Below are 11,099 nucleotides of genomic sequence, written 5' to 3'. Positions count from 1 at the left end.
AATATAAAATTAATTTTTAAAAATTCTAAGCAAACAACACACTCAAAACAAATGATAAAAATGTGTTTAGAGAGTCTCAAAACACAGCCATAGTCTGTCAATTGGCCCTCAAGTGGGCCCATAAGGCCAAATCTCTTCCTATTCTTAAGGAAAATACTTGAAAATATTAATTGAACACTCATAATACGTCTTTAATAATATAAAATAAATGACGTAAAGGGATAAATTCACCCTTTTCATGTCTCCTCTTTTCATCTCTCTTTATTTCCTCATTGTATTAAGAATCAAAATGATAGTGCCATATTGAGTGATGTGGCATAGTTGATATAATTACTGTGTAAATTTCCTAAGTAGTCAAGACGAGCGTCTCCTCTGCACAAGTAGCTAAGAGCATCTCTAATTCTGAATCAAAATTTTTATTAAATTTGAGTAAAAAAATGATTTCTTCCTCAATCTGATACCGTGTGCTCTAACGGTTGATTTTCATCAAATTTTCATCAAATCTGTGCCGAGATAACCGGTTGGTCGACCGACCGGTCGATCAGGTGGTCGACCGGTTAAGCCAAAAAAAAAATTTTTTTTTTTTGATTTTTTTTTAACTTTTTAGTAGTCGACCGGCTGGTCGACCGGTAAGGCAAAAAAAAAAAAAAAAAAAATTTTTCAACTGTTTGACTTTTTTTTGGAACTATTTAAACTTTTTGGTGGTCGACCGATTGGTCAATCGGCTGGTCGACCGGTTGGTTTTCCCCAACAGTCATGCACAGTTTTTTGATGAAATGCGGAACCTATCCTCATTTTAATGAAACGTTTGGTGAAATCTCGATTTGATATCAATTTAATAAAATTATTGGAGCATAAAAAAATATTTTTTTTACTAAATTTTAAATTTAATACCAAATTTAATTCAGAATTAGAGATGGTCTAACACATGCATTTTCTGTGAAGTCTACCTCTCAATGATTAATCCGACGAAAAAAACTCTTAAAGACTCTTTTCTCAGAAAATCTCTCCGCAAATGATAACACTTTTAATCCCCAGAACCTTTTGTCCCATCATCCAATTATACTCCAACTTATGCCTCCAATAATGTGCATTTGTCCCTTTTTTCACTTTCACTATATCCCTCCTGTGCATTTGTCCCTTTTTTCGCTTGATAGGCAAAAAAGTGAAAACGTCCCATCAATTGTGAACTACCCTCCAAAAACATTACTGTTTTAAAAAAAATAATACAGACTATTAATTAGTGGTTGCACTAGAGATGTGGCAGTGAGTCTCATTCACTGTCACATGTGTTTTGTGTTTTAGTTTTTTTTTTTTTTTTTTTTTTTACTTATCACATCATTAATGGTGGTGTTAGTGATAAGAATTTAGTGGTATGTAACATTGTTGCTGTTTTAATGCTTTATTGTCAACTGTTTATTTGCCTATCAAGTGGAGTAATTTCAGCCTCGCTTCATGTGATTATTTTATTTTTGTTTATTTATTTATTTTTTAAATAGTCATATGTGCTCCTATTTTTGAAGGGACAAATCACACGTGACAGTCACGAATTGACCACAAAAAAAATTAGTAGAGATGCTAGAATTTTGTTTTTTTTTTTTTTATTTGCTTTGGAAATAATAAAAACAATGAGAAATTCAAGAACATTCATTGTTTTTATATGATTTTTATTTTTGAAATAAGACAGATTTTGAAAATAACTTTTTAATATTTTTTGAAAACAAAACCACAACAAAAAGAATTTGGAAAATGAATTGAGAATACCTAAGATGGTTGATTTACAGATGATTTGGCATGTCAAAGTGATGATTCATCAATCTCAACATCAAAATTGATTGTTCATGCACTACACAACCAAACCACAAGGAGAGGAACAAAAGTCTACAATTTTATGATGAAAATTCACATAAATTGTTGTCTAGATCAAGGAATTGACTAACCCACCCTAGAGTAAAAGGACTCTCATTTGAAAAATCAAAGAAATCATCATGATCAAAGTTGATTTTTGAGTCCTCACCACCATTAGAGGTCTCCTCTCCTTTCATATCCTCATTGGCCTTCTCTACTACCCGTCTTCTCTTTGTCTTTGAGCCTAATTCTCCTCTTGATCCTTCATTTTGTTTCTCCATTTGATTTATTTTCTTGCTCAAATGAGAATTCCAGTAGTTCTTGATTTCATTATCTGTTCGACCCGGTAGTCTTCCCGCTATCAAAGACCATCTAGAAAGAAAAGAAAGAAAATAAATAAATAACTAAATAAATAAATCATATGCATTAGACTATGAAAATCAAAAAAATGCTATTCAGTCAGAATTTTTATTTTGAAAATATTCAGAAAATATATATTTTTGTGTGTACGTAGCATTGCTCAATTTTCTGAATATATAGCACTGTTGATGAATTCCCGATAGCAATGAAGACGACACTAATTTGGAGGTGTCAGGGAAGATAAAAATCACCTGTTTCCTAGGAGTTTATGAAGCCTAAAAATCAAGTCTTCTTCTTGGTCTGTAATATTTCCTCTCTTGATATTAGGTCTCAGATAATTCATCCATCTCAGTCTACAACTCTTTCCGCATCGATTGAGCCCTGCAAACATCGAAAATCACATCTACTTCAATTGAGGAGTACGGCTACTTGTCGGTGCATACAGAATAAGTCTATAAACATAGAAACTGGTCACTGAACTGAACACAGAAGCATGTCTTTGTGCAACTTGTGTTATGTAATTGAGTAGTAGAGTTTAGAGCCATCACTCATGATATGAATCAACAATACCTGCTTTGATTGCAATGGTCTTCCACCTCTTTGCACCATGGCTTTCGATGACCTCAGCTAGTTTTTGATCTTCTTCAGCAGTCCATGCACCCCTGTTGATTTCCTTTTTCATAGACTCAGTTCTCTTGGATGCCATTCTCTTGATTTTCTTCCCTTTCTTTGAGAGAGAGAGAGAGAGAGAGAGAGGGTATGAGAGGTTTGGAAAGCTTTGTTGGTGGTGTGATGGGGTCCCTAAATCATCTACCCTTCTTGGTGAATGATCACAGGAACTCAACCACCAATTATATGTGTGTGTGTGTGTGTGTGTGTGTGTGTGTGTGTCTGAGTGAGATAAGTGGGATTTGTGAGAGACTTTCACAAAGACTTTGTGAGAGGCTGATGATTGAGCAATATTATGAGAACCCCATAAAAAAAAATTAATTAAAAAAAAAGGAAAAATTACACTGATTAGCTTGACTCTTTGTGAGAGGCTGATGATTGAGCAATATTATGAGAACCCCATAAAAAAAAAATTAATTAAAAAAAAAGGAAAAATTACACTGATTAGTTTGACCCCTTCATTTTGTTTCTTAATTTTCCAATTATGATATATTTGATATTAAATTTTGAATTTTATTCCAAAATAAGGATAATTAAATATATGTCCTTTACAAATGGTCTATTTTAAGGGTAAAGTTGTCATACAATTTATTTTGTATTGATTAATATATATATTGTTTGAAATGTAATGGCCTTTTTTTTAATGACTAATGTTAGAATTTTCTTGGTTATAAAGTTTTGTTTTGTTTGGTTTTTAGAATATATTTTCAGATTTTTTTTTAAGAAATTAAAAATTAAATTGATGAAAAAAATTTAAAACACATCATTTTTGTATAATTTTATCTTTTGGGAGAGTAGAAATAATTTTCATTTTTATTTTCGTTAAATTATTTTTATTTTTTCAAAAGTCAAACATGGCAGCAATTTTGATATTATTATTAAACCAATCTATGAAATCAAAAAATCTAAAACTAAAAACATTCATATATTAAATATATCGATTACACATTAAAAGTCTAATAACCATCCATTACATGATAATCATTTAAAAATATCTAGTGACAACAAATATAACTATCTATTACATGATAGCCATAAAAAAAATATCATTAACAATAACCACCCATTATATTATTATCATCTAAATAAATACTAAAAATTAATTTATTAAGAAATTAAAAAAATAAAAATGTAAAAATTTTATTATTTTTATATAATTTTATCTTTTGGGAGAGTAGAAATAATTTTTAAAAATTTAAAAATAATTTTTTGACATTTATTTTTGTTAAATTAATTTATATTTTATTAAATTAACGTCTTTACTTTTAAAATTAAATAATAATATTTTTAATTATTTTTATTTAAAATAAAATTTAAAATTAAATACACCACCATTAAAAAGTTCGAAATCAAAATGATATAAGTATCCAATTACAGGACCAGTTCATGAAATTAAAAAAAAAAAAAATCTGTACGTGCTACATGGTAGGACTACAAAGGCTGCTAAGCAGAGAGAAGAATAAAACAAAAAGATTAATCATGAATATTTATGGTGCGCTTACACCTGCTTTTGGACAAAAAGAAAAGCAACAAAACAAAAAAGAAAAATAAATATAAAAAAAGGTAACAAAGACACGGTGGAAATAAAGCCTACATATCATATGGTTATGGTTAATTTATTCGACGCTCAAAAAATATCATAAAAAAATAATATGTAAACACAAAAAATATCAATAGCATGTTTTTCTTGGAATTTTTGTCCGACTTCTCCGTTCTAGCATCATTCAAGTTGGAATTCATGTTTTCCTTTGGGATTTTAGTTAACTTTTTAATTTTTTAATCTATATTAAAAAGTTTCGTTTGAAATAAATTTTTTTATTTTTTTAATTTTTATAAAAAAATAATAATAATTATAATTGAAATGTGATATTTTATTTTATTAAGTTAAAAATTATATTTTATCTTTTATAACTATTTTAGCCCATATAAGCTTGCTATTACATGGTAGTAGATTGTATAATGAGATAACTTCTTTCAAGTCTACTTATTTGGATTGGACGGTGCATTTTGCTTGTTGTATGATCATTTTTATAATTCAAATTGTGCGGGAAAGAAATAAACCTTCTTGTATAGTCCTGTTGATCAAGTCTGCGTTCCTCCAAACGTCGTCGCTTTACTCCCTGAAAACACAAACGTGAGCTAGCCGGCGGGTGTGTGCCGGAAACTCCTCCGATGCCTAAGTCAGCAAAATAGACAAGTAGACAAAAGTTCTGTGTATTCAGAAATCAAAGTTGTGTTACCTCTCCATAGGTGATATTGTAAGCTTTTATAGGTTCCGCGTGGCACAATCCTAGTAGGACTTTTACTCCTCCATGTAGAATCCTCCTATAATTCATACTCCTGAAAGATAATATTTATCCTTCAACACCCCCCCTCACTGCATAAACTAAGTGAGATGGTTCTACCATGATCAGACTTCAACACGACCGAGGTAAGCATAGCTATGCTAAGCTGCAGACTAGACCGAGATAACATTAACTCGGCTCTTCCATACACCACTCTTACCTTGGCTCTTCTTAATGCTAACCACGGTATGTCTAAACCGGAATAACCAATACTCCGGCCCAAACCGGGATAACTTTGAGAGTAACGACCAAACTTACCGTAAGCTCTTTGGGACCGGAGTAACTTCAGGTCTCTTGCGGACCGGAGTAACTTTACACCTCTCTTGGACCGGAGTAACTTCATGGCCTTTTTACTCAACCCTTCGCAATGTGGCGCATAACGGCCCATTACCCAGCTCGGCCCAATTTATAAGTATAAATTACCCTCTCAATTGCCCCTTAATTCCATCTGCGTAGCATGATAGGGATTACCTGTTACCAGCCGAGCTAAAAAAATTTCAGAATTCCAACCGAGCTAAAACCATTTAGCCTTTCCAGCCGGGTAAAAAACCCTTTTAGCCTTTCCAGCCGGGCTAAAAACCATTTTCGCCTTTTCAGCCGAGCTAAATTCACACTAGGCTGTACCTGTCCGGTCAAAACGTCTCTTCAATCACAGCAACTGAATCGCTTCTCATTCCTATGACACGTGGCCCCCTCTGATTGGCCTAATGCAGCTGTCACGCCGTCTTCGTACTCCGTGAATTTTGAACAGTTCCCGCCTCTGGTCCTTCCATCAAAACAAAACTCTTTGTTTTCTTGAATCACTCACCACACTATTCATTCTCTCTTCTCACTCTCTCGTTTTTGAGCTTCTTTAACCCTGAACTTGCTGAGTTCGTGTTCTTCATTGCCGTTGTTTCCATCTCCGATTTCTTCCTCTTGATCTAGTAAGTTTACTCAAATCTGCCTTATTTTTGTTGTTTTCGCATTTGCTTTTACAATACATGTATTTTGTGTGTTTTTCCTAAACACATACCTTTGTTTCGTGTAATAGAACCTCTGGCTTTTCATGAATAAACTGAAACACTGATTTTGATCCAAAATCACTGTACAACCGAACTAAAAAGTAGTTTATAGTTGATGTCACTCTAGCCAGGCCATTCAACCGAACTAACACTTCAGGTTATAACAATAGTTTCAACAAGTCAAACCACCTCTTGTTTTAACTCAGCCGAGCTAGCAATCCGCACTAAGTCTGCGTAATAGTGTGTCTGTTAGTCTCAACCACGGCCGAACTATAACTTGGGGCTAACCCAGCCTTCATAGTTCAAACCGAACTAAGAGCGCTGCCCTTAGAGGTTCAACCGGGCTAACACTAACCTTTGCACAAAACGAAATAACGAACCCCTAAACCAAGATGCCAAATTCTTTTTTCAAACCGAGCTAGGACTATATTTATCTTGCCCCTTTTTGTTCTTTTTAGCACGGTCCCACGAGCTGTGCTTAACACCTCTTTTTCACTTTGCAAACTTTAGGTTGCCCAGGCACTCCTTTGAGCGCTCAACCGAACTACTCAGCACCTTTCTCCGACCGAGCTAACACAAGCTTAATTTATTCGTAACTTAAAAGAGAATGGGTAAATATAGGTTCTTGGTAGACACACCGGGGGGTTTGGCCGAATTCCGAAAGGATTATAACATCCCTGATGACGTCCATCTCACCTTGACCGAACAAGATATCATACCTTGGGAGAACCCTGGTTTTGTTCCCTTCACCCTCCTTTCCATTGTAGAAACTGGCCTAAGATTCCCTGTTCAGCCCTTACTTTGTGAATTCCTTAGGCAAACTAGGATATGCCCAACCCAGCTTTCCATAAACTCATATCGCATAATTAACGGTATAGCCGAGCTAAACTGTCGAGCTGGCATTAACCTCGGCTTAGCCGAACTCTTTCATCAATATTCAATAGGATCAAAAGAAGATGGCTGGGTCTACTATCTAAGAATACGCCGTCGTCAAGAGAAAATAATAACGAACACACCGGATAAAGACTTGAACGATGATGATTTCTTCTGGGTTTCTGGGAACTTTGAAGACCATGAAGCCCAGATTCCTGGTGACCGAATAAACTGAAATAAAGGAACCACCGGTATAATTACCTCGGCTCTAATGCATGCTTCTCTTTATTTCGGTCACCTATTTCTGAACCGAACTAACACTTGCCTTCTTTATGCAGATTCAGCCCACCTTAAGTCATTATACAGTTACCCCGACCTAGGCACACTTCGCGCCGCACTACGATACCCTGAAAGAAGCTGGGCCAAACTACTGAATTTTGAGCCGACGTATAGATATAGCAGCCGACGAAAAGTCAAAGTAACAGATTTTTTGCTAGAGGCCTCTCCTGAACCGGACCCGACCTTGCCACAAATCAACCTAGTCCGTACTACTGCTGAAGAAGAAATGGCGAAGAGGAATAGAGTAAGGGCCCTTCTAACCGAAACCAACCGAGCCGAGGTACCACCGTCCAACCAGGCTCAGGAGATCGTGGTGGCCCTTCCATCTCAACAACCGTCCTTATCTCGCCCAAACAACCGTACCCGGACTACCCAAACCGAGCAACGCCTAGTTGATGAAGACGAAACCCTTCTTCTATCAAGCCCTCCACCGAGCCCGCAACCGGAGCACTCTGACCGGGCTGGCTCCTCCAAGTGGGAGCCCAAAATCACTTTTCAAAACCGAGCTATTCAGGATACTGACTCGGTGGTCGCTGAGAAGGATCACATGATGGCATTCAATCTTGCCAGGAGTGTTTGCCTTCCAGCAGACATGGAGCATCACAAAAATCTGACCGAACTAAAAGCCATTCGTTCGGCCAATGGTGCTTGTAAGTAGCTTTTTCTGTTGATCTTTCTAATTTGCACAACTTTTATCTTGATTTGATTATAAGTCTTTCCCCTTCTTTTGCAGGCCATGCAGAAGAGCCACATCGCCCATAAGCGCGTGCTGGAACTACGCAAGACTGCAAGGCAAGCCACGGCGGAGGTAACTGAAAAAACTGCCGAACTAGAAGAAGCCAGGAAACAAATAGCCGAGCTAAATTCCGAGAATGGTCGTCTGGCCAGACTTGTTAGCTCGGTTGAAACAGAAAAACAAAAAGCTACAGCCGTGATCAAAGACAAATATTTGCGCGAACTTGCTAAACTTGAGGGCAAGAAAAACGCCGAGATAGAGCAGCTGAAGAAGGATGCTGATAATGCCGAGCTCCGGGGTTTCAAGGAGGGGGAGGCGACTTACATTAAACAATGTGAAGCTGCCAAGGATCTCTTCTTCAAGTGCGGTTGGAGGGCAGCTGTAGAGCAGCTCGGTCACGATCCAAGGACCGAGGTCTTCAACACTCCAACATACTTCATTTCCGGGCTCTATGACGGAATATGCTGCTGCTCTTCAACAACAATTTCTTGAGAACTCAGATGATGAAGAAGAAGCCGTGCCAAAGGATACTTCGGTTGTCAATGACCCTGTCGAACAATTAGTTCGGTTGGAGCCATTGGTGGAAGACTTGACCAGCGAGCTGCCTACTGAAACCGTTCATCCAACTGAGACCGTGCTACCAAATGAAACCGGGCTCCATGTAGATATTGATGCCGATCTTGATGACCTGTTTGACTGACTTTGTATTTTTCTTATTTTTGTTGGAAAAAAAGTTTGTAACCGGGTTGGGGCCCCTCCTTTGTATTTGCTTTAAACTTTGCTAATGAAAAAATCTTTTATTGCTCTAACTGTTATCTCGGTTTGCTGCTTTACTTGTTTTTTTACTGTAGTTTGAATGAAGTAGTGCATTCTCTTGCCGAGATAATTCATTCCGGTTTTAATTTTGTAATCAGACTGGCCATACTAGTCAACCGCTTCAACCTAGATTTATATCTCGGTTGAAGCATAATAAGAGTTTGGTTTTTCCAGCCTCTTTGGCTTTGATCCTTATTTCGGTTGATCTTTATGCTTATACCTTTACTTTCTAACTGATGTCTTGCATGAGGTACAGTATTCTCTTGCCGAGATACTTTATCTCGGTCTTAATCATTGCAACTATGAGTATACCTGCATTTCATTCTTTAGCCGAGATCCCTACCTCGACTGAAGAATACAAAAAGTTGGTTTAATCCAGCCAACCACTCTTTAGCCGATGTCCTTACTTCGGCTGAAGAGTACCAAGAGTTGGTTTAGTCCAGCCAACCACTCTTTAGCCGATGTCTTTACTTCAGCTAAAGAGTACTAAGAGTTGGTTTAATTCAGCCAACCACTCTTTAGCCGATGTCTTTACTTCGGCTAAAGAGTACTAAGAGTTGGTTTAATCCAGCCAACCACTCTTTAGCCGATATCCTTTCTTCGGCTAAAGAGTACCAAGAGTTGGTTTATTCCAGTCAACCACTCTTTAGCCGATGTCTTTACTTCGGCTAAAGAGTACTAAGAGTTGGTTTAGTCCAGCCAACCGCTCTTTAGCCGATGTCTTTTCTTCGGCTAAAAAGTACCAAGAGTTGGTTTAGTCCAGCCAACCACTCTTTAGCCGATATCCTTTATTCGGCTAAAGAGTACTAAGAGTTGGTTTAATCCAGCCAACCACTCTTTAGCCGATATCCTTTCTTTGGCTAAAGAGTACTAAGAGTTGGTTTAATCCAGCCAACCACTCTTTAGCCGATATCCTAACCGCGGCTAAAGAGTACTAAGAGTTGGTTTAATCCAGCTAACCACTCTTTAGCCGATATCCTTTCTTTGGCTAAAGAGTAAGGCCTCGTTTGGGGAGTGGCTATTTTAGCCAAAAAGCCAAAAAGTTACTATAAGTTATCACATCACCCTCTCTACTTTTCTGCACATCTTTTCGTAAAAAGCCAAAAAGTTACTAAAATAGCCTGTTCCCAAACGAGGCCTTAGAGTTGGTTTAATCCAGCTAGCCACTCTTTAGCCGAAATCCTTACCGCGGCTAAAGAGTACCAAGAGTTGGTTTAATCCAGCCAACCTCTAAATTGGTTATTTCTGCCAATTTAGAATAAAATGTTTGGTTATTCCGACCAAACGTCCTGCAGCCTGGATCCTTATCCTAGGCTTAGGAGGGGTGTTGATTTTTCCAGCCAACCTTTAGATTGGTTTTTCCAGCCAACCTAAAGTAAAGTGTTTGGTTGTTCTAACCAAACGTCCTGCAACCTGGATCCTTATCCTAGGCTTAGGAGGGGTGTTGGTTTTTCCAGCCAACCTCTAAGTTGGTTTTTCTGGCCAACTATTCTTTCAATGCCCCTAGTCTACTAAAACAACTTTTACAGAGTAAAGACACTTATGCTGAAAAGAAAACTACTTGTGTTATTGGGGAAAAGAAAAATTACAAGTATTCTAAAGAAATGCTAAAAATAAAATAACTCGAGATTGGCAGTATTCTATGGCCTGGGAATTGCCTTGTCGTCCTCATCTTCTAAATGATATGCCCTTTTGCCGGCTAACCCAACGACTTTGTAAGGTCCTTCCCAATTGGGCCCTAATTTGCCATCTCCTGGAACCAAGGTGTTTTCCATTACTTTGCGCAGTACCCAATCTCCGATCTTGAATTGCCTTGGATGCACTGTTTTGTTGTATTTCCTGGATAACTCTTGTTGGTATGAGGCAATGTGAATTAGTGCTTTTTCTCTTCTTTTTTTGGCGAGGTCGAGCTCCAATGCTATAGCTTCTCCATGTAAGTCTAAATCAAAATTTTCGCTTCTAATTGTGGGGAGGCCAACTTCCAGCGGGATTACTACTTTCATGCCATAGGCTAAGGAGAATGGTGTTTTTCCTGTTGATCGTCGAGGTGTGGTGCGGTAGGCCCATAAAACATGAGGAAGCTCGTCAGCCCATTTGCCTTTTGCTCTT

At 37.3% G+C, this 11,099-nt stretch overlaps 1 protein-coding gene across 1 annotated transcript; it reads right to left on the bottom strand.

Annotated features, from left to right (window-relative positions):
- Nucleotides 1-1,734: 1,734 nt before the first annotated feature.
- On the bottom strand, nucleotides 1,735-3,278 carry LOC114287558 (transcription factor MYB114). The gene is made up of 3 exons (XM_028230943.2): nucleotides 2,779-3,278; nucleotides 2,460-2,589; nucleotides 1,735-2,220 (listed from the first exon to the last, which is right to left on the bottom strand). The coding sequence occupies exons 1-3, from the start codon at nucleotides 2,912-2,914 to the stop codon at nucleotides 1,890-1,892; spliced, it is 597 nt and encodes a 198-aa protein (XP_028086744.1). The 5' UTR covers nucleotides 2,915-3,278; the 3' UTR covers nucleotides 1,735-1,889.
- Between the last annotated feature and the right edge of the window lie 7,821 nt (nucleotides 3,279-11,099).

The sequence above is a fragment of the Camellia sinensis genome, chromosome 15 (genome assembly GCF_055761805.1).
Source record: "Camellia sinensis isolate YWXY chromosome 15, ASM5576180v1, whole genome shotgun sequence".
Taxonomy (NCBI): Eukaryota; Viridiplantae; Streptophyta; class Magnoliopsida; order Ericales; family Theaceae; genus Camellia; species Camellia sinensis.
The sequence above is the reverse complement of the archived record's forward strand: the minus strand, read 5'-3'. Positions and strand labels throughout refer to the sequence as shown.

What these genes read in the sequence shown, in the direction of transcription:
- LOC114287558 (XM_028230943.2), bottom strand. Translation starts at nt 2,914, where the DNA reads ATGGCATCCAAGAGAACTGAGTCTATGAAAAAGGAAATCAACAGGGGT. An exon ending in GACCATTGCAATCAAAGCAG is followed by an intron (nt 2,590 to 2,778) that starts GTATTGTTGATT and finishes CGATGTTTGCAG; the next exon opens with GGCTCAATCGATGCGGAAAG. An exon ending in CATAAACTCCTAGGAAACAG is followed by an intron (nt 2,221 to 2,459) that starts GTGATTTTTATC and finishes TTTTCTTTCTAG; the next exon opens with ATGGTCTTTGATAGCGGGAA.